At 37.9% G+C, this 23902-nt stretch overlaps 2 protein-coding genes across 4 annotated transcripts; one reads left to right on the top strand and one right to left on the bottom strand.

Moving 5' to 3' along the window:
* The first annotated feature begins 217 nt into the window (after window positions 1–217).
* hars (histidyl-tRNA synthetase) lies at window positions 218–14170 on the top strand. Of its 2 annotated transcripts, XM_059347006.1 has the most exons (14): window positions 218–345; window positions 2182–2522; window positions 3353–3442; window positions 4395–4514; window positions 4592–4687; window positions 5679–5804; window positions 5908–6015; window positions 6090–6188; window positions 7754–7847; window positions 8037–8164; window positions 9720–9992; window positions 10070–10186; window positions 10989–11135; window positions 13621–14170. In XM_059347006.1, the coding sequence occupies exons 2-14, from the start codon at window positions 2412–2414 to the stop codon at window positions 13678–13680; spliced, it is 1569 nt and encodes a 522-aa protein (XP_059202989.1). In that variant the 5' UTR covers window positions 218–345; window positions 2182–2411; the 3' UTR covers window positions 13681–14170. The 2 variants fall into 2 exon arrangements, with proteins under 2 accessions (XP_059202989.1, XP_059202990.1); XM_059347007.1 differs by lacking the exon at window positions 2182–2522 and having other exon boundaries at window positions 220–345.
* A 1641-nt stretch (window positions 14171–15811) lies between these two features.
* On the bottom strand, window positions 15812–23620 carry dnd1 (DND microRNA-mediated repression inhibitor 1). Of its 2 annotated transcripts, none has more exons than XM_059346260.1 (5): window positions 23562–23620; window positions 22046–22151; window positions 20318–20643; window positions 18372–18504; window positions 15812–16751 (listed from the first exon to the last, which is right to left on the bottom strand). In XM_059346260.1, the coding sequence occupies exons 1-5, from the start codon at window positions 23598–23600 to the stop codon at window positions 16204–16206; spliced, it is 1152 nt and encodes a 383-aa protein (XP_059202243.1). In that variant the 5' UTR covers window positions 23601–23620; the 3' UTR covers window positions 15812–16203. The 2 variants fall into 2 exon arrangements, with proteins under 2 accessions (XP_059202243.1, XP_059202242.1); XM_059346259.1 differs by lacking the exon at window positions 23562–23620 and adding an exon at window positions 23409–23496.
* Window positions 23621–23902: the final 282 nt, after the last annotated feature.

The raw sequence follows: 23902 nt of genomic DNA, 5'->3' as shown, positions 1-23902 counted from the left end.
TGCTTCTGTTACTGCACTAAAGCTGAACATGTTCTATAAACTAATGTGAAATAAAGATCATATTAAAAAAACAAAAAAAACAAAACAAATCCAAGCACTCTATCGCCAGGGAGCCTTTTACTTTGAAAAGAGTCAACCGGAAGTTCCTCTGACGTGTTTCCGTATCCGCTGTCCGCCGCCCCGGTCTTCTTGACAGCAGCTGGAGGAGAGAGTTATTAAAACAGAGTGTGGACATTAATAACATTAATAACAGCCATGGAGGACAAGGCTCAGATACAAGAAGCCATTAAAAACCAGGGAGAAGTGGTCCGGAAGTTAAAGTGTGAGAAAGCGAGCAAAGAACAGGTCAGTAACACAATAAAACATAAAGATATTAAAGCTTTATATTAGAACATGCTGCTCACCGCATGCTAACAGCTAGCAGCTGTTATAGTTTCACTTTCTGTCTCATTATTACAGCATTTAGTCCATCATATTGTCCATAACTTGCTTTTTTTATCAGTCTTTATGAATGAAACACCTTGATAAAAATCTGCTATTTTTAAAACCTTCCTCTGTCATTTATAAGCCAAATTAATCAATTAAAACAATAATTTCTAAAGCTAGCTCTACACATTGTTTCTATATATATTATCTGTTCGCTCTGCTGTTAAATCAGCTGCTAAAATAAGCTAATGTCACTAGAAGCCTGTTCATACCGGTGCTTTCATTCAGGCGAGCCGGCTAGCTGCTAGCTGCTAGCTTTGAGCTAACAAGCCCCGTCCGTTTACATGCATTCTGTGGTTAGCTCGCTAGTGCTAACACAATGCTAAAGTAGCTAACCGACCTAAAAACCAGCAGCAGCTTTAATCAGTTTTATTTATAAAGGGACGTTTTGAGACAACTGTGTCACGATGCGTTTAGTTAGTAGCTTTAATCTTTTTGTTTATAAAACATTTTAAGGATATGTGAGATGATGCAATAAGCTGATTTATTAACACAGACATGTGGATGAACCTGCGACAAGAACAGTCATGGAAAACATGGTTAGAGAGTTTGTTGTTCACTTTAATGTCTGGTACAACTAAAGAGAGTTTAAGCTAAGTTAAGAGCTGATGTCTAGACATTTTTCATGGTTTTCTTGATAATGATTATGGTTATTATCAAGAAAACCATGGAAAATGTCTAGATATCAGCTCTTAAATTCAGATTCAGAATAATTTATTAGTCCCAGTAGGGCAATTCAGTTATACAGTTAGCATGTCCATAGTACAAAAATATATATTAAAAAACAGTAGAATTAATAAATAGTACATTGATGCAACAACAACCAGTGAGCGTACAGCAGAGAATGATTTCCTGTTTATACTGCATTTTGTGCTTTAAGCAGCCTTATGGCCGAGGGGATAAAATAATTTGCAGAACTGTTTGTTGTCCGAATCGGCACATAATCCCGTCTCACTGCTTTCTGGACCTGCATTGTCCAAAGAGAGCTGAGGTCCTTAAACTGATTTTCCAGCATGTTCTGATGATGCTATTCAGACATTTCCTGTCTTTCACAGACAAATTAAACTCTTATCAGCTATTTTTGTTGTTATCATTATATTTGTCCAAACAAATGAACCTTTAGTTGTACCAGACATTAAAATGAACAAGAAACTGAAGAAAACAAGGCTGGTCTAAGAATTTTTTCCATGACTGTATTTTTGGTCAAATTGTGTCTATTTCGATAATTTTGTGTCCTTTTTGGTCATTTTTACATCATTTATTTTGTCATTTTGTGTCTATTTAGTCATTTTTACATTATTTTTGGTCATTTTGTGTCTTTTTTTGGTCTTTTTTACATTATTTTTGGTTATTTTGTGTCTTTTTTTTGGTCATTTTTAAATTTATTTTTGGTAATTTTTAGCTAATCTGGTGTCTTCAGATGTCATTCTTCCATCATATTTTCTGTGATGTGATGGGAACAGAATGACATCCAAACACTAAATGCACTACACACATAGAATAGATGTTCAGCAGGGCTGTGTGTGTGTGTGTGTGTGTGTGTGTGTGTGTGTGTCTCTGTCTCTGTGTGTGTGTGTGTGTGTGTGTGTGTGTGTGTGTGTGTTGCGTTGGGCTTCTCTGATTGACTTGGTCTCATGTTTTATCCTCCACGCTGTGATGATGATGATGATGATGATGATGCCCTGCCCTCCCTAGTGCTAGGGTTGCTTACCACTTTTCTCCTGTTCTTCCCGTCTGAACCTGGACCACCTCGGCCTTCCTCCCTCTTCATCATCATCACCATCGTCTACCTCACTGGACGTCCCTGCTGCTTCTTCTTCTACTGTCTGTTGGACGCTGCTGCACCATGATGCACTCCTGAACTTTGACCTCTCCACCTGCACACTTTTTGGACTTTTTTTTCTATATTTGTGTGTGTGCTGTGGATGAACATGCTGGGAATGTTGTGTGTCCGTGTTTGTTCTGGTCTGGCTGGTGTTCGGACCGCAACACGCCTCCGATGTCTGCATTCATCACCTGGCATCACCGTGGCTCAGGTAGGCCTCTCTGTCTTTAACCCATAGGAACCTATGGTGACACCCGTGTAACAAACACTTTAAATGTTCTATAATCTCCCATATTCAGCTTTATGCTTCACATTAACTCATTAAGTCCCTCAGCAAGACTGTTTGACTGTGATAAGAAGAGACTTCTCCAAAATATGTGTGTGACTGGAAACAGAAATGTAAAAAAAAAAGAGCTAATTTCAAAAAGCTTATTTTTTGTTACTAGGCTAAATTTGAACCAATTTAATAATTCTAATCTAAGTACATTCGACCAAATATGAACAAAAAATAATCCTATCCTGTCACAATTTTGATAAATGTTGTGGAGATGCAAAGAAAAAGGCAAATTTGTGTTTCTGTAAGCAGAAAAGGTGTCGAGTTTATTTATTTTAAAATAAGAAATATCATAAACATAAAACTTCCATAAACGCCCAATGTCACATATATGTCATATCACAGATTTTTGACATTTAGGGGTAGAATTTTTTTTAAAACATCATAAATGTGTTCTATGTGGTTCACTCGGTCTGTGGTATATCCCCATAATAATAATAATGTTCCTTTAAGAATAGATAGGTCTGGGTTCTTATGGGTTAACACTCCTGGTATGTTTGATTCTCACAAATAGCAAATACATTTGTGGGTCATTTTTTAAATCTCCTGGTGTGTGTGTGTGTGTGTGTGTGTGTGTGTGTGTGTGTGTGTGTGTGTGTGTGTGTGTGTGTGTGTGTGTGTGTGTGTGTGTGTGTGTGTGTGTGTGTGTGTGTGTGTGTGTGTGTGTGTGTGTGTGTGTGTGTGTGTGTGTGTGTGTGTGTGTGCAGATTGATGAAGAGGTTGCCAAGCTGCTGGAGCTGAAGGCTCGACTAGGAGGAGATGATGGCAAAAATCAGTTTGTCCTCAAGACGGCAAAGGTGAGACAACACACCTGCTGAGTTCAGACACAGAGCAGTTTGAATAGAGAATAAAAAGCATACTGTGTAACTAGAGACCAAACTCCCCCTGGTGATAACTAGAGTTGTTTCCGATTCTGATACCAGTATAGGAAATTGCTCCCATACTGCCGAAAATACTGCATCGGTATCAGCGAATACTGGAGTCCAGGCACTGATCTGATACCACGTAATTTATTTACAAGTTCTGACTTTGAGTGTAAATTAAACACACCATAAGGCGTTACGGAAACAACGTGTTAGACCCACCTTCAAAATAAAAGCAGACACATGTAGCTTTCAAAATAACAGCACATGGATGTGTTAGCAGAGTCCACCGCAGAATTTACAAGAATACTGTCAAAATAAAACATAGAAGAACCCTTATTCTCCTTTACAATAATTCTCTAAAATATGCAATGATTCAGATGGAATAGTGGCATTAGAATGTGTAGCGAAAAAAAACAACACAAAATTGAGTTATTTTCCATATAATAAATAATTTTTGGCTGAGGCATTGGTTTTTATCACAGCCTTGAATATGTCAAAGATTAGCAACAAAACTGATTTTGATGCATTTTTAGTTTTCACTTTTAGTTTTGTAATTTTGTGTCTTTTTTTGTAATTTTGTGTCTTTTTTCGTCCTTTTGTGTCTTTTTTTAAGTAATTTAGTTTTTTTTCTGTCATTTTGTGTCTTTTTTTTAAAGTAATTTTGTGTCTTTTTTTGGTCATTTTGTGTATTTTTTAAAATAATTTTGTATTTTTTTAAATAATTTTGTGTCTTTTTTGTCGTTTTGTGTCTTTTTTTTTTTTTTTAGTAATTTTGTGTCTTTTGTCATATTGTGTCTTTTTTAGTAATTTTGTGTCTTTTGTGTCTTTTGTGTCATTTCTTTGAGACATTTTTAAATGCGGCCGGTGTTTTTTCCTCCGTCAGGGAACGAGGGACTACAACCCGAAGCAGATGGCCATCAGAGAGCAGGTCTTCAACACCATCATCGGCTGCTTCAAACGCCACGGAGCAGAAACCATCGACACGCCTGTCTTTGAGCTGAAGGTAGATAGTTAAAGAGTTAACATGTTGCCTTCATGTGGCCATCAGCCCTGTTACCTCCTGACTTCCTGTGGTTTTAGGAAACGCTGACGGGGAAATACGGAGAAGACTCCAAACTGATCTACGACCTGAAGGACCAGGGAGGAGAGCTGCTGTCGCTCAGATACGACCTCACTGTATCCTTCACACACACTAAATACTTCTAGTGTTAGGGTGGAATTTCTCCTCTCCTCTGCTGGCACGTTATCTTCATTGTTTTCTGTTGTGAATAATTTGATTGGTTGATGAAATGGTCATTTCAAGTTCCTCCACTTTCCACTTTTTCACTTTACTTCTGCCCAAACTTGAAAAAGGCCTCGATCATCTATAGCAGGGGTCTCAAACTCAAATTACCTGGGGGCTGCTGGAGGCAGTATCAAAATGACCAAAAAAAAGGACATAAAATGACAAAAAAAACACAAAATTACTAAAAAAAAGACACAAAATGACAAAAAAGACAAAAAATTATTAAAAAAAGACACAAAATGATAGAAAAAAAACTAAATGACTTGAAAAAGAAACAAAATGACAAAAAAGACACAAAATTACTAAAAAAAGAGACGGAAAATTATTTTCAAAAGACACAAAATGACACACGAAAAAGACACAAAGTTATTTTCAAAAGACACAAAATGACCCAAAAAAGACACAAAATGACAAAAAAAGACACAAAATTATTTTAAAAAAGGCACAAAATGACTAAATTACTTAAAAAGGAAACAAAATGAAAAAAAGACAGTTACCAAAAAAGACACAAAATTATTTAAAAAAGACACAAAATTACAAAAAAATACACAAAATTACTAAAAAAAAGACACAAAATTACCAAAAGAGACACAAAATTATTTTTTTAAAAAGACACAAAATGACCCAAAAAAGACACAAAATGACAGAAAAAAATAAAGTACTTAAAAAAAGAAACAAAATGACCAAATAATACACAAAATTACTAAAAAAGACAGAATTACCAAAAAATAAAAAATATTACCAAACTAGACACAAAATTATTAAAAAAGGCTCCTTTTCAAAATAATATAATATATATATATATATATATATATATATGGTATAACAGCACATCCATTAAAGCAGAGAGCAGTGTGTTTTCCTTGACCTCTTCTCTCTCAGGTCCCGTTCGCCCGTTACCTGGCCATGAACAAGATCACCAACATCAAGAGGTACCACATCGCTAAGGTGTATCGCCGTGACAACCCCGCCATGACCCGAGGACGCTACAGGGAGTTCTACCAATGCGTGAGTCCTCACAGATCACACGGGCTCAGAAAGACCTGGGTTGATTTACTAAAAACAGATAATCTGCTCTAGTTGAATTCCTGACTGTGTGTTTGTGTTTCAGGATTTTGACATCGCGGGTCAGTACGACGCGATGATTCCAGACGCCGAGTGTCTGAAGATCGTCCATGAGATCCTCAGTGAGCTGGAGCTGGGAGACTTCCGTATCAAGGTTTTTAACTCGTCCGCTCAGAGAAACGTCCAGGTGAGCAGCTGCTGTCGTCTCTAACTCGTCTCTGTGTTCAGGTCAACGACAGACGCATCCTGGACGGCATGTTCGCTGTTTGTGGCGTTCCAGACGACAAGTTCCGCACAATCTGCTCTACAGTCGACAAACTGGACAAGGTGTGTGTTCATGCTTAAGGCTCTGTTTCCATGGTGACGGTCTGAACAGTCGTCTTCACTTTTAATTCCGTGTTTAGACGAGCGTTTTCAGGAGGAAATCTGCTGCATACGGTGACGCAAAAGTGTGTGAATTCGATCGGGATAAAACGAAAGCTTTGGCAGTTTTCCTTAGCCGCCCCTCGTCGCTTAAATAATGTAATGTATTGGTGGTTTCACCCTCGATGTGAGGTTGAAGTTCTTTACTTAAAGAGATAAGAGCATCTTTGGGCATGTGGAAGTTTTCACGCCACATATTTTCATCAGCTACTCCTTCCACAAAGTTCTCCACATCACTAGATCTCCCAGGTCTCGTACAAAGCCGTCTGGCTCGCTTCCGACCAATTGGTGCATCCAGAATTTGCCTGCAAGTGTCCTCGTGTAACGGGGCCTAAGTCTGCATTTACCAGTTTAACCCTCAGGGCAGGTTGAGCGCATTTTGAATGTGTGTCATTGTTAATAGTTTCGGCTGTGTTCATGCATTTGGCATGAATTTTGGCAAGATTGTGTGTTTTTAGTTGATCTTGTTATTTCCAGCAGTAAGGCTGAAATACACTGTGGACAAACAATAGTTACTCTTCAGGTTGAGCCATTGAAACCCATTCAAAATGCAATTTTTAAACTCGCTTACGTTAAAGCATAAAACCATCGGAAGCCTTTATTGTCATTGCACAGGGTAGGACAACGAACTTCTCCATCAAGCTGTCCAAAATTTATAAAAACACACAAACAATATGACAGATGAACAGGACAGGAAGACAGAGATAAAGAGAAAGAAATACAGCACAACGTGAGGGGAGGAAAGGAGGAAAAAACAATGAAAAAAAACCTCAGTAACATAAACATAATACCCTTTATAAACATGAACAGACTTATGACATGCCACAGAGGGCAGAGTAGCATAGTCAGACAGTCATCCGCTGTTTGGAGGGGGGCCAGATAAGATAAAAAAAAAAAAAATCAAAATTACATTATTCATCCCTGAGGGGAAATTCAGTGATTACATGCATTTATTAAATTTTGGTGTCAATCTGGGCTTTGGCCTCGGAATTGATCATTTTTACTACCTTCCACCACGTTGCATCATTTTGACCATATTCAGCATATAGAGAAAAAAACTTGATTTATCCAGAGAATCCACACACACAAACATTAAGTGCTTCAAATAAATCTAAACATGGGTCATCTTGAATCAGCCATCTAGAGAGACATGACAAACTCATAAAATCAATCAGTGTTTGATACCAATAATTGGGTCAGATGTAGGTGGAAAAACAATCCGTATAATGAAAGTCGAATATCATAATGTATAATATATATTTTTATAGTTTGCTTTTAAAGAGCACTGAGCAGTACAAGTGTGCATAAAGTTTGAACAGGTCCTCAGGGTTAAATAGATGTGTTGGTGATGTTCTACAGAGTCAGCTGTTATGAATGGCACATTTTTAACATCATACAGTTGTTGTTCATCTGATGTAAACTGGTTTCCTCACTCCTCTGTTCCTCATCCTCCTCCTCCTCCTGTCCAGATGCCGTGGGAGGAGGTGAAGAAGGAGATGGTGAATGAGAAAGGTTTATCAGAGGAGGCCGCCGACCAGATCGGGGAGTACGTCAGCCAGCAGGGTGAGACTTCTTCACTATTAGTAAAAAGATTCAAGACAAAGATGAGATGTTGGGGCTTCACAAGGAATCATCTGTTTATCCTCCTGGGCTCATTTTTTTTTTTTTTTACCCCAAATCAGTTTCAACATACGATTAATAAAGGTTAACTTTCATGGATGTGTAACTGTTTAACTGTTGTTTCTGCTGCAGGAGGGATGGAGCTAGCAGAGCGCCTCCTCCAGGACCAGAAGATGTCTCAGAGTAAACAGGCCTGTGCTGGTCTGACTGACATCAAGCAGCTCTTCAGCTACCTGCAGCTCTTCCAGGTCACAGACAAGGTGAGACACGCTCTTATTTATTGTAGACTGAATATGAATCTAATAAATCTGATCACTGACTACAGCCTCTCTACACCTCAACCTGACTGACTCTTGTTAGCATTAACTGGGATGTTTGTTTTTTTGCAAAAAGCAAAAACAAAATGTTCGTTACTTACCTGATGTTACGTCCACTTGACCAAACCCAGCCAGCAGACAATAACGTGACAATCATAAAATCAGAGAAGTCAAAAGTGGAGTTAACAATTGTGCTTTATTGTAACGAAAAAAAGGCACACTAAGGTGGGGGAGGATGGGACAAGTGATTGAGCCAAAAGAAAGTTGAAATTAATAAAACAACAAAAGAAGGCCGATCTAAACTAGCTGTGAAGAAAAACAAACAAACAAAAGGCCTAACTAACTTCTCTAACAAAAGGACTTTTCCAAAACAATACAATGGTGGCACAACCAATAAACCTAGTGGAGGAACAGAAAGTCAACTACGTGAATGCAATGTATAGGGTACCCCAATTTACCAAGTCCCACAAACCGTTTTCATTAGTGACAAAGACAGCAAATGCATCAGAATCAAGAGAGTGAAGGCCCAAGATCTCCTCCATTTTAAGGGATCTCCTCTGTTAGTCTGTTAGTCCGACCAAATGATGAACAAGACATTTTTAATGAACAAAACGTTGAAATTATAATTTAAAAGTGTGAAATGGGTCAAAGTCATGAAAGCAAACAGCTAAATGTCCTTTTATTCATATATATATATATATACCAAAATGCTTTTGCAGCCACCGTCAGTGCCCCCTGCTGGAATTTTCAGTAGAATGCAGTTTAACCCTGAATAGGACACTCATTGAAATACTTGCAAATTCCAAATTTCAACCCTAGTTAATATTGGAGGATATTACATACAGCCAGAATGTGTAAAAAAAAAACATACGGACCCGGGGAAGGGGCTAATATTTAGAGAAAAAAGTTTATGAGATTAAAGTGGCAAATCTACGAGAAAAAATGTGCCGATTTATGAGATTTTTATGAGAAGTGGTGAATCTGCAAGAAAAAACGTTTTTTTTTCACTTTTTCTCTTAAATCTGCAACTTTTTTTCTTGTAGATTTGCCACTTTAATCTAGTAAATTTGCAACTTGTGCAAAAAAATTAGCAGATTTGTGAGATTTAAAGTGATGAATCTGTGAGAAAAAAAGTTTTTTCTTCACTTTTTTCTCGTAAATCTGCGACTTTTTTTGTGCAGATTTGCCACTTTAAATCTCTTAAATCTGCAACTTTTTTTTTCTTGTAGATTTGCCACTTTAATCTAGTAAATTTGCCACTTTTTTCTCTAAATATTACAAGTCCATGTGGTTCTACGACCTCACAGAGAGACACGGGACCCCATTTAGATATCCACTGAAGTTACCAAATATAGTTCTTCTTTCGCCTGATAAAGGGTTAAGGTACTTCCTGGTTTGCCTCCTGCTCAGACCGGGAGGTTGCCGCCTGGTTATTTCTGATTATTATTTAAAGTATTTCTTAGTTTTATCATACCCTCTACTTCTGTCTGGTGTCCAGGTGGTGTTTGACCTGAGTCTGGCCCGCGGTCTGGACTACTACACAGGGATCATCTACGAGGCGGTGCTGACCCAGGCGGGCGTGGCCCCGGTGACCACCGAGGCCCAGAACGGGGCCCCCGCTGAGGAGAGCGTGAGCGTGGGCAGCGTGGCGGGCGGCGGGCGCTACGACGGCCTGGTCGGCATGTTCGACCCTAAAGGAAGGAAGGTTCCCTGTGTTGGAGTCAGCATCGGCATCGAGAGGATCTTCTCCATCATGGAGCAGAAAGCTGAGGTGAAGAGCCTCCTGGTACCTGTAAACCTGGTTTACTGTGTGTACTGGTGTCCTGACTGTGTCTGTTGTGTGTCCAGAGCTCAGCGGAGAAGGTCCGGACCACGGAGGTCCAGGTGATGGTGGCGTCGGCTCAGAAGAACCTGCTGGAGGAGAGACTCAAACTGGTGACGGAGCTCTGGAACGCTGGGATCAAGGTCTGCTCATGTTTCCATCTTCTGTATTCACCTCGTGAAGTTGACAGGTCAAACTGACCCTGAACAGAAGAGGTGACTCGTGTTCATTTACCAACAGCACTCCATAGAACAAAAAATGACACAAAATGACCAAAAAAGATGGAAAATGACAAAAAAACACACACAAATTGACCTACAAGACACTAATTGACCACAAAAAGACACAAAATGACCCAAAAAAAGACGCAAGGTGGCCAAAAAAGACACAAATTGACCAAAAACACATAAAATGGCCCCCAAAAAAGACGCAAAATGACAAAAAAAAAAGTTCTGTTCATAAATCTGTAATATAATTAAAAGGTTTTTTTTATGGTGACTAACATCATCACACATGAATAAAATTGGGCTCACTGAATCCACAAGAGTCTCAGCTATATATATATATATATATATATATATATATATATATACATACATACATACAGTAGGTTAAAATCAGAACTACTGCATGTTTTCTGCCCTGAACTGGATGGTTTTTGCATAAAGTTTCTATAAAGAGGAGAACCCATTTTCATTCAGATATTAGATTAGATTATATTTTATTGATCCCACAATGGGGAAATTCACTTGTCACAGCAGCAAAAACAGAAGCAAAAGGTGTGAAATAACCTGAGGTCAGAGGTCAAAGGAGCCTCAGGTTTATGTTTGGATCTATTCTAAGATGTCGTGCTGTCATATAGAAAAGTAAAATGATTCTAATAATGAGTGAAATCCTGAATGTGTGTGTGTGTGTGTGTGTGTGTGTGTGTGTGTGTGTTTGCAGGCTGAGGTGATGTACAAGAAGAACCCCAAGCTGCTGAGTCAGCTGCAGCACTGTGAGGAGTCAGGGATCCCCCTGGTGGCCATCCTGGGGGAGCAGGAGCTGAAGGACGGGGTGGTGAAGCTCAGGGTGGTGGCCACCAGAGAGGAGGTAACAGTTATAAACACACTACGACACATGATTATCACACTAATAACAGTTATTAACACACTACGGACACATGATTAGCACACTAATAACAGTTATTAACACACTACGGACACATGATTAGCACACTAATAACAGTTATTAACACACTACGGACACATGATTATCACTTTAATAACAGTTATTAACACACTACGACACATGATTAGCACACTAATAACAGTTATAAACACACTACGGACACATGGTTATCACATTAATAACAGTTATTAACACACTACGGACACATGGTTATCACACTAATAACAGTTATTAACACACTACGGACCTCAGTTATCACACTAATAACAGTTATTAACACACTACGACACATGATTAGCACACTAATAACAGTTATTAACACACTACGGACCTCAGTTATCACACTAATAACAGTTATTAACACACTACGACACATGATTAGCACACTAATAACAGTTATTAACACACTACGGACACATGATTAACACACTAATAACAGTTATTAACACACTACGGACCTCAGTTATCACACTAATAACAGTTATTAACACACTACGACACATGATTAGCACACTAATAACAGTTATTAACACACTACGGACCTCAGTTATCACACTAATAACAGTTATTAACACACTACGACACATGATTAGCACACTAATAACAGTTATTAACACACTACGGACACATGATTAGCACACTAATAACAGTTATTAACACACTACGGACCTCAGTTATCACACTAATAACAGTTATTAACACACTACGACACATGATTAGCACACTAATAACAGTTATTAACACACTACGGACACATGATTAGCACACTAATAACAGTTATTAACACACTACGACACATGATTAGCACACTAATAACAGTTATTAACACACTACGGCCCCATGATTAGCACACTAATAACAGTTATTAACACACTACGGACCTCAGTTATCACACTAATAACAGTTATTAACACACTACGACACATGATTAGCACACTAATAACAGTTATTAACACACTACGGACACATGATTAGCACACTAATAACAGTTATTAACACACTACGGACCTCAGTTATCACACTAATAACAGTTATTAACACACTACGACACATGATTAGCACACTAATAACAGTTATTAACACACTACGGACACATGATTAGCACACTAATAACAGTTATTAACACACTACGGACCTCAGTTATCACACTAATAACAGTTATTAACACACTACGACACATGATTAGCACACTAATAACAGTTATTAACACACTACGGACACATGATTAGCACACTAATAACAGTTATTAACACACTACGACACATGATTAGCACACTAATAACAGTTATTAACACACTACGGCCCCATGATTAGCACACTAATAACAGTTATTAACACACTACGGACCTCAGTTATCACACTAATAACAGTTATTAACACACTACGACACATGATTAGCACACTAATAACAGTTATTAACACACTACGACACATGATTAGCACACTAATAACAGTTATTAACACACTACGGACCTCAGTTATCACACTAATAACAGTTATTAACACACTACGACACATGATTAGCACACTAATAACAGTTATTAACACACTACGACACATGATTAGCACACTAATAACAGTTATTAACACACTACGGACCTCAGTTATCACACTAATAACAGTTATTAACACACTACGACACATGATTAGCACACTAATAACAGTTATTAACACACTACGACACATGATTAGCACACTAATAACAGTTATTAACACACTACGGCCCTCAGTTATCACACTAATAACAGTTATTAACACACTACGGCCCTCAGTTATCACACTAATGTAGAAACCAGCTGATCTGAGACGATATTACCTGGAGATTATCACAGAAGTCACAATAAAGAAAAGAGAGAGGATTTTTGACCTTTTATTAGCAAAGTGCACCGTTACAAATAACAACAGGAGGAAATAGACATTTTACAGAAATACGCAGCGACAGGTTTATGGAATAATAGTAGTAAATAATAATAGCTGAAGACAACAACATTTAATAGAAGAAGACAACAACATTTAGACAACAATATTTAATATAAGACACCAACATTTAATATCCTCGGCTTGTATCCTGTTTAAAGAATTTCACGGTCGCGGGGTGAATTTTCTCTTAAATTACGTTTCAGTGATAAATAATGAAGCCTAAACATGTTTCGCTTCGTCACCGTTAAAAAACAAAACAGCATAGAGTTTTACCAGCTCCAGGCATCGATACTATAGTCTGAGATCAGTTCTCTGACTCACACCTGTCCGTCCAGACTGATAAACACCGAGCCTTACAGAGAAATGATCGTACGCCCACTTTCTGTCGTACTCTCGTGTGATAAATGAGCCACTGTGTCTCTGAAAAGAGCAGAAATCTTCATGTGACACTCTGAACTGACTTGTCTTCTTCTTCTTCTGTCCTCAGGTTGATATTTCCAGAGCAGAGCTGCTGGCTGAGATCAGGAGGAGGACCTCTCAGGCCTAGACTCTCTTCTTCTACTACAGCTCCACCACGTCTTCTGATCGCTTCAAACACTCACACACACATTCACCGTCTGCAGAATCTTGTACAGAATTTCTCCTGTTGCTCTTCTGCAACAGAGCAAGAAGGCCGAACTGGAAGTGCTTCTTAAAGGAACCGTGGTCAGAGATCCAGGGTGGATCCCTGCCTGTGCTGTGGATTATGTACATGTATAATATGAGGAACAGGTCATCATTATTATTATTATTATTACCGATTAAAGTCCAAGAACTCGGAGTTCAGTTGTTCTCCATGAAGCTGCTGAGATCAGTTTGGTCTCCGTCAGATTTCAGAGCAGAAATACTCTCTGTGCAGGATAACAGACTCTGTTGGAGACATTTACTTCTTACTACTTCAGCTCAATAACATAAAGGCTCATTAATAATTAATATCTGTATCAAACATGGCTGTACTGTCACGTGTCTGAAATAAACACATTCATCCTTCTGCTCAATGGAAGTGTCATTTTGTCTTTTTTTTCTGGTAATTTAGATTTTTTTTTCTGGGTAATTTCTATTATTTTTGTTAATTTTTCCACTTTTTTTCTTCTGGTAATTTTGTCTTTTACTTGTAATTTTGACTTTTTGGGGGTCATTTTGACTTTTTTTCTGCTAATTCTGTTATTTTTTGGTAATTTTCCCCGTTTTTCTGGTAATTTTGTCTTGTACTTGTAATTTTGACTTTTTTTTGTCATTTTGATTTTCCTGGTAATTAAGATTTTTTTCTGGTAGTTTTGATTTTTTTTCTTCTGGCAATTTTGACTTTCTTTCTGGTAATTCTATTATTTTTGGTAATTGCATCAAACACTGCAATGCTCAGGTATAAAGCAGCAATAACCTCAGTGGAAACCAGGAAAAGCGTGTTTTTCTTTTAGATTTCAGAGCAACAAGATGTCTCATTCCATTCATTATATTGGTGGATATTTCTACTGACTCTGTGACTCAAACCAAAACAATGTAGAATAATAAACAGCCCTATGGATCATAGGTTAATAAATAGATGATGTGTTTTAGATTTGTTGGTGAATCTTCCCTTTAGGAGCATTGATGCAGTAAATCAACGAGTCTCTTCAGAGACACTTTGTGAATAAATCAGAGTGTGATTTTCCAGCTCGGTGAGCAGCTTCTTGTTCTTCAGACATCAATAATCAACTGATTCTCAGTGTTGAATGTTAAAGATGAACTGGTGTCAGAGTGACTTGGACCTGTTGGCTGCATCAGGACACATCAAGTCATTCTACAGACAAACAGCTTCTATAGGCTCATTATAATAATAATAATAATAATAATAATAATAATAATAGGAGGGTTTTAGATGGAAACATGCAGGTTATTTACGCTCTGTACAACACCACAATGTAATTTAAAATTAAACAATCCAGATGAGCTTTAAATTCAGACTTTCAGCTTTAATTTGAGGGTTTTTACATATATATATATATATATATATTTATTTATATATATATATATATACATATATATATATATATATATATTTATTTATATATATATATATACATATATGTATATATATATAAATATAAATAAAAGAATATATATTTTTATATATATAAATATATATTATATATAAATATATTTATTTATATATATATAAATATATATTATTTTATTTATATTTATATATATATATAAATACATATATTTATATATATAAATATATATATTTATATATGTAAAGATATATATTTATATATATATATATATTTATTTATATATAAATATATATATTTATTTATGTTACACGTTATATTTTACCAAACTAATGCTTTTATTTAAAAAAGGTGTGAAAGGCTTTAATTAGCATTATAAATGTCTCCTAAAATGTTTTTAAACCTAATTTTATTATTTATTACCTAAAAACAAAAAAACTATTTTTAGCATTTAAAATGAGTGAGACGTCTTTTTAAATAAATTATTATAGTAATGTCAACCATTTTTTTCTCTTCTAAAGTCTCAATATCAATAAAAACAGTATAAAAAAGTAATTATTAATAATAATAATAATCAACCACCTTCCATTCCATTAATTCGTCATTTTCCACCCTTGAATCAAGCAACGACACTAATCCATCACATTTAGTTTTCAAAATCTCATTTAATTAAAATGAGGAACCAATAAAACAGTAACACACAATAAAAAGCATGCAAACAAACAAACAAACAAACCATGGAAATGTAAACAAGTCTAATAAAAGCATGCAGAAAGCAACAAACTACATGTAACATGAACCATATTTCTTTCTTTTTTTAAGATATAACAACATAATAACAATATATAACATCATTTCCTGCAGCAGCAGCAGGTTTACAGGGACCATTAACTCTCATAGGGGCCCCTGAGGAGCATCTAACTCTCATAGGGGCCCCTGAGGAGCATCTAACTCTCATAGGGGCCCCTGAGGAGCATCTAACTCTCATAGGGGCCCCTGAGGAGCATCTAACTCTCATAGGGGCCCCTGAGGAGCATCTAACTCTCATAGAGGCCCCTGAGGACCTCCTGGGCTGCGGCCCTCTTGGCCTCCTCCATGGTGGAGCAGGGCGAGGGCCCGGGGAGGACCCCCACCAGGCCCCCGAAGGCCCTGGGGACCCCGGGGATGCCCACGGTGTAGGAGAAGCAGAGGAAGCCGTCGGGCCCCGTGTGGCTGTAGAACATCTCATAGAGGGGGGGGCCCACCCCGTTCACCTCACACAGGCTGTGGAGCAGCAGGACGGGGCAGGGGCCCGGGGCCGGGGACCCCCGGGGGGACCGGGGGGAGCTGGGAGGAGCAGCAGGAGGAAGGTGGAGGTCTGCAGGACGTCCTCCCACCGCCCTGCAGAAGCCCGGGGGGGTGGAGGGGGGGTCGGGGGCCAGGCGGGGGGGCTGGTTGGGGGTCTTTGGGGGGGGGAGGGGGCGGCGGGGTTTGGTGGGGGAGGGCAGCAGGGTCCTAGAGACCCTCTGGTGTCTCTCCTCTGGACTGGGCTTCTCTGGAGTCTGCCAGCAGATGGAGATGTCCAGAGAGAAACGCTTCTTGAACGCTGCAGACAGAAAGAAGAGGAGGTGAACTGTTTTATCCCGAGAATATGTGAGAATTCTCTGATTTAAACATAAAAAAGTTGTGTCATTAAGAAGTTAATAAGTGTAACTGTATCTAACTGATTGCAAATGTAAAGACAAATCTGTAAATGTGTAAAAGCACACCTACAACAAGCATTCCTCTTCAAGTATTTATTTATACAGCAACCTATGACCTTTAACCTCAAAATGTGTGTGCGTGCGTGTGTGTGTGTGTGTGTGTGTGTGTGTGTGTGTGTGTGTGTGTGCGTGTGTGAAACATGTGTATCTGGAGGACACATTTGTGTGTGTGTGTGTGTGTCACGAAAATCGCATAAAGTTACCTGTGTGTGTGTGTGTGTGTATCTGTAACTGTAATAACATCAAAGCATCAAAGGCGTTGCGGTCGACCAATCACAGCAGAGCAATCAACAGAAATTAACTGCAGCTGTCAAATCCTCCGGCACAGTGACAGCAGAGGTGGACAGACTGGAATTTCTGGCCTCGAACAGAAAGCATTGTTGGCAAAACCATAATACCTATCATTGATCCGACTTCACTTTGAGCGTCCTGAGTTCTTCCTGAACGTCTACATATGTTTTTTTTTAAGAAAAATGAAAAAATAGCTTTGTTAGAGCGATCTAAAAAAACTGTTCCATCTCCCTTTTTCAGAAATCTTCCTGTGTTTTTAATATGGGAGCCAATGAGGCTGTTGGTGGTGTTGGTGGATCATCTGTGCGTCCTACGCCCAAACTATAACTCTGACAGCTTTACCAGAGGATTGTGAGGGAGAAGACTAATTTTCCTACGTTTCTATGTATAAATTATTTCTGTAGAGTGGAATTTGCGGCCTGGAGCGCAGTTTTCAAATTTATTTTTTGACAGTTTTTTCTCTCCCTCTACACTCTGGCGATGATGTCACACACTGTGACACGAACATTCCGTGCAATACACACCCATTATAATCTCAGAATTTCTCCAAAAATGATCATGGTCATTGAACAGGGATTGATAAAAAACTATATGACCTATCGAAACGTGGATTAATACACCGATACACAAGACTTGTGTCTACTGTTTAAAGTTTAAATGGAGTCTCTAGGTGAAATTATGCCGGAGAAGTAGACGTTTAAAAATCTACAATTATTGTTCTTTTTCACTCATTTTTTGTCGGCCGTCCCATTCATTTCAATGCAAAATTTTGAGCAGTTTTTAAAATTAAAATTCGTATTCTGTAGAGAAAAGTAATAGCACACCGATCCCGATCAAACCGCACGTTTTGATATATAATTTGTCCTGCAACTCTTCAAGTTGTAGGACTAGTAGCGGGACGAAATTGTGTCCGGAAGAGGAAGAAGAAGAAATCCACAGTATAACAGTAGTGCAGCTCGGTGCGATTGCCCCGAGGCCCTAATAACAACTAAAATAGCTGATAAGAGTTTAATTTAAGCGCTGATATCTAGACATTTTGCATGTTTTTTTTCTTGATCATGATTTTGGTTATTAGCAAGAATGTTTCCATGACCAAAATAGACACAAATTAACCAAAAAATAGAGTGAGGGGTTTAACCGCTGCAGCCCTAGTCGTGACTAAACTGTGGTACCTTCAGCCAGCATCTTCTTGGCCATAGAAGCAGCGTGGTGAGACGAGAAGGTGACCAGAGCACAGACTCCGTCTATCCCAAAGCCAGTTTTCAGAGAAACTCTCTCTACTCCCTCTGACAGGGAACGCAGAACCTGAGAACACAGACAAGAACCACAACACTTCACCTATTACCAGCAGGAACATGAATCTATATTCAAGGTTCACACACTTTTTCAGTGGTCAAATTCAAGCACTTTTCAAGGATTTCAAGCAACTCAAGCAAAAAAAAACAAATCACAGTTTGCATTATTCACTTTAACTCTTTGTCTTTTGAGAGTTTGGAGACAAAAAATCCCAATAAATCTCAACTGTGTTCATATCTCTGACAAAAGAAACAAGAGTTCAGATTTACACATTAACACATTCAGGCCTAAAACGGCTGTAAAAACTGCCTGTAAAACCTCTGATTGGTGATTTTAAAATCAGCCCCTACCCTAAAACCTGAAGTTTCTCTGTAACTCCAACAGAAGTGTCAACTCTTCCTACTAAATAATAGATTTTTCAGCCTCTGTAGCAGATAGAAATGAAATTCATAAAGTATCTGAGAGCTTATAGTTGTTATATCTGAGCTCCCTCCGCTATAGTCGTCTTCACCATGATTTCAGTTCTGGAAAAGTCCCATGATGCATTGAGACACTCCCACATGTATTCTGATGCATTTCATTGGCCAAGAGACCGAAAATAGGTGGAAAAATCTACAAATACTACAAAACGACGTATCCTCTTTCCGCTTTAATGGTAGAATAACACAACAGCGCCCAACAGGTTTAATGGTAGAAATGCGATAATGCTTTCCCGCCTTGAATTCGTTAAGGAACGAAGGAAACACAAAGTCTAAGCAATAAAAACCATTGTATGATAGATTAATTGTGCAAAAGCTTGTATATATATATATAGATATATATATATCTATATATATATATATATATATATATATATATAAAAAGATAATTCTCACTCTACTGCACTTTCAAAATAAATAAAAAGTAATTGTGCACAAAAATGAGAAATGTCATTGTTGTGCAAAAATAACTATTGTTGGTAAATCTCATTGTTTCAATCAGTGTATTTGTATCTTCCAAATATATTTAAATTAGATTTTTAAATGAGCTAAAATAAAGATTTTGAATGCCTAAATATAATCTTTGCCGTTTTTTTTTATTAAACACTGGCCCCTGCTTGGCCCCCACAGTAGAACTGGTCTAGAACCGCCACTGGTAACCACTGAACCACTATGTTAACCTTTGAACGTGTCTCCATAAAGCCCAGATCCTCTAACACAGTAGTTCTCAACCTTTTTGAGTCGAGACCCCCAATTTAACATGCATGTTGTCTGTGACCCCCGCTCACTGAACACAATCTCACACGCACAGTTCAGATCACCCAAAGAAGAAACAAAATGACCAAAAAAAGGAAACATGATCAAAAAAAGACACAAAATGACAAAAAAAAGACTAAAAAATGACTAAAAAAAGGAAACAAAATGACCAAAAAAGACAAACTGACCACAAAATGATAAATAAAAAAAAGAAACAAAATGACCAAAAGAAGACACAAAATTACAAAAAAGACACAAAATGACCAAAAAGACACAAAATGACCAATAAAAGACACAAATTGAGCAAAAAAAGATACAAAATGACACAAAAAAAGACACAAAATGACTAAAAAAAAAAGACAAAAAAAAAGACACAAAATGATCAAAAGAGACACAAAATGACCAAAAAAAAAGACATGAAGTGACCAAAACGACTAAAACACATTAACACATGAACACTTTAACACAGTGGAGACAGAGCTGACTTCCAAAATGATTTGGCGACCCCCAGAAATCATCTCACGACCCCAATTGGGGTCCCGACCCCCAGGTTGAGAACAGCTGCTCTACCAGCCAGTGTGTCCTACCTGCAGCAGGTCCTCCTGTCTGACGGAGACAGGAAGTCCTCCTATCCCCAGGTGTCTCTTCTCGGTGCTGCGGCGGACGCTGAGGGTGGCGCCGGGCTGCAGGACGTACCCGTTGAGGAGCCTGACGGCCTCGTAGGCCACGCCCGCCGAGCCGTACTTGGCGTAGGCGAAGCCGCGGTTCTGACCGCTGAAGTTCATCATCAGCCTGAACTCCCACAGAGGACCCACCGAGCTGAAGAGGGGCAGCAGCACGTCCTCGTAGGCGTCCCGGGGCACCCGGCTGATGAAGACCTCGCAGCGGGCCCCTGGGGGGGGCCCCAGCCATTCTGGGGACACCAGAGGGGAGGAGAGGAAACAAGGAGAGGAAACAAGGAGAGGAGAGGACAGGGGGTCATGGTGTTACCTGGTTGTTGGCTACATTCATCATGTTTCATCAAGTTACATGGAAAAATAAACAATCATCCATTTTTTTTTCTGCCATTTTGTGTCTTTTTAAAAAATAATTGTGTGTCTTTTTTGGTAATTCTGTGTATTTTTTGGTGATTTTGCGTCTTTTTAAAAAATAATGTGTATTTTTTGGTCATTTTGTCTTTTTTGGTGATTTTGTGTCTTTTTTAAGTAACTTTGTGTTTTTTCTGTAATTTTGTGTCGTTTTTTAGTAATTTTGTGTGTTTTTAAAAATAATGTGTATTTTTTGGTCATTTTGTATTTTTTGTCATTTTTTGTCTTTTTTAGTCATTTTGTGTTGTTTTTTTTAATATTCTTGTGTCTTTTTTTGGTCATTTTGTCTCTTCTTTTGAGGAGAGGTGGTCATGTTGCCTGATTGTTTGCTACATTTATCATGTTTCATCAAGTCAAATGGAAAAATGAACAATCATCCATTTTTTTCTGTCATTTTGTGTCTTTTTTTTTTGTAAATTTGTGTCTTTCTAAGTAATTTAGTGGGGGTTTTTTTTTTGTAATTTTGTGTATTTTTTAGTAATGTTGTGTCTTTTTTGGTCATTTTGTGTCTTTTTTAATTAATTTTGTGTTTTTTTAGTCATTTTGTGTCTTTTTAAATAAATAAATGCACGACACTAAATCTCAGGTTAAATTTCCCCATTTTTTGACAAAAATCAACATGCTATAGTATGACTTTTTTTGAGGTCATTTTTAGACATCCCATAACTATACTACCACATATATCAACAGGGAATAATTGGGCCATTTCTAGCATTTTTAGGCATTTTAAAATTTGATCATATTTGACGAAAATCAACACGCTGTGGGGGTCTGCATTCATAATCTGAGACTGAAATAATGGGATTCATTTTTACCATTTTCACTATTTTCTGTCATCACTCATTGACAATAACTTGATTAAAAAAAGGATCCTGAAGTCCAATTCCCCCTGGACACAAGTGTTTTTACGCACGTCTCACAGATCAAATAGGATTCTAATCAATGTGTCAAGTTTATTCTGTCGCGTTTGGTGAAGCATTTCTTGCACAGACAGCTGTTTAAATCACACAAATATCGTGCTGTATGTGTGTTTTGTTTGCTGCCACTCTACCCGCGTCCCTGTTTCACTAAACACAGATTCTCAATCAATATACACATCGTTCATTTTTACCTATGAAGCCGACAAAACTATTGAATAATCGGTGATTTCAGTACATTTCTGCTGTCAGCAGCCGCTGTTTGTATTTCAGCGTTTTCTTTGAGTGTTTCAGCTGTCTGGTGTCTCACCTGCAGGCGGTCCTCCGTACTTCCTCTGGCCGTTAACTTGAGTCAGATTAATGTTGTTGGTCTTCAGCCACGTCTCCAGAGTCTTCACCCTCTCTACGTCCAGGACCTCAAACACAGAGAGGACCACCAACGGGTCAAAGGATCAAAGTCAGAAAGATACAGTAGCTTTATTATTCCACTTACTTTTACACTTTTACACTTTTACACTACTTACACTTTTCAGTGTTGCCCCCCAACCACAATCCCAACACTCAGTTCCTGCGTTAAATGTAATATTAGCCACATATATAAATTGTTGGCTGTTGGCTTCATGAGTACATGTGCAAACTTTGTCCTTTATAACTCACAAAAATATAAAAACTTTAAATACACAGATCGTCTGTTGCAGTAAGAAACTGCAACAATCAAAAAGTCTAAATCCTCCACAGCAGCTGGAGCTGTATAAACCACTTAAAAATCTTCACCATGACGTGTTGGTATCATTGTTTTCAGCACAACCTCACCTATATGATACCTGATTATTATTTTCATTTTGACTTACTGGATCAACATTTTGAAGACAAAACACAAAAAAATACAGAACACAAATGCACATAAAAACACAAAAACCACACAAAATTACAGAAAACACACAAAATTACAAAAAAACACACAAACATTATATTTTTTTTACAAAAACACATTAAAAAAACACAAAAACGCACACAAAATTACAAAAACCACATAAAGCACACACAAACCACATAAAAATACACACAGAAACACACAAAAACCACATAAAAATACCCATAAAAATACACACAAAAACCACATAAAAACCACAAAACACACACAAAATTACAAAAAACCCACCAAAAACGTTAAACATTTTTTACAAAAAACACACAACACACAAAACATATAAAAACACAAAAAGGAATTACAAAAAAACAAAAAAAACAAACAGTAAACACAAAAGATTGCATTAAAAATGCTGAATGCACACTGCAACATTAGAAAAATCTCTGCAAAAAAAGTAAAATCATTTAACTACATTTGGTCGAGGTGTTTTTTTTGTTGTTGTTTTTTTACCTTTACTGTAAAAGAGTTGATTCATTTAATTGGTAATTGGAAACTTTTGGAAAAAACAAAACTTTAGAGAAAAGCTGACACTTTGTTTTTCTTTGGAAATGATCGCGATTAACGTGTTTGGCTACATGTTTGTAATTTCCAATTAACAAAACAAAACAAAAAAAAGAATCATAAAAAATATTTAAAAAAAAACACCCTTCCGTCCTTTATTAAAGTAATGAGCGGCAGCTGGTCATCAGACAAGAAGACTAGAGCAGAAAACACAAGCAGACGTCTAAAATAACCGTTTTACCGTGACGCCTTGTTGACACATTGTAGCCACTTTGTTTGAAAACAACTCGACACAAACTAACATCAAAGCACATCAAAGCACCGCGCCGACAGCTGATTTTCTCCCAGAACTAAAACTTATTTTTATTAACAGCTACATTGTAACAGAAGTTACCTGAGTCTGTCCGGTCTCCATCTGCTCCATCTTCTCCATTGATGGTTGGTGGTTGATTGGTGTGTTGGCGCGGACAGTGACGCCACTCGGCAGCGCGTGGCCTCACCTGAAGCCGCTCTGTGATTGGTCAGATTCAAGTGCGCAGCATTCACGGTCAGCTCGTGCTGCCGCGCATTCAAGTCACATTTGAGATAAAAAATAAACTGTCAGGAAAATGTTTCTGTAACAAAAAGTCATAGCCTTGGAATGTCATAAATACGTTTCATTACTCTGCAAAAAACAAGTAGACCCAGAACGGAACCCAGTGGAACACCATGAAATAAGATCTTCATCCAGTTTGA

Source organism: Centropristis striata, chromosome 12, assembly GCF_030273125.1.
Source record: "Centropristis striata isolate RG_2023a ecotype Rhode Island chromosome 12, C.striata_1.0, whole genome shotgun sequence".
Lineage (NCBI taxonomy): Eukaryota > Metazoa > Chordata > Actinopteri > Perciformes > Serranidae > Centropristis > Centropristis striata.
This window is presented reverse-complemented; position numbering and strand designations above follow the sequence as displayed.

Coding starts and splice junctions, on each gene's coding strand:
- dnd1 (XM_059346259.1), bottom strand. CDS start 23,471: ATGTTAGTTTGTGTCGAGTTGTTTTCAAACAAAGTGGCTACAATGTGT. Junction 20,644..22,045: donor GTACGGAGGACCGCCTGCAG/GTGAGACACCAG, acceptor TGGTGTCCCCAG/AATGGCTGGGGCCCCCCCCA. Junction 16,752..18,371: donor CAAGAAGATGCTGGCTGAAG/GTACCACAGTTT, acceptor TTCTGTCTGCAG/CGTTCAAGAAGCGTTTCTCT.
- hars (XM_059347006.1), top strand. CDS start 2,412: ATGAACATGCTGGGAATGTTGTGTGTCCGTGTTTGTTCTGGTCTGGCT. Junction 3,443..4,394: donor TTGTCCTCAAGACGGCAAAG/GTGAGACAACAC, acceptor TTCCTCCGTCAG/GGAACGAGGGACTACAACCC. Junction 4,688..5,678: donor CGCTCAGATACGACCTCACT/GTATCCTTCACA, acceptor CTTCTCTCTCAG/GTCCCGTTCGCCCGTTACCT.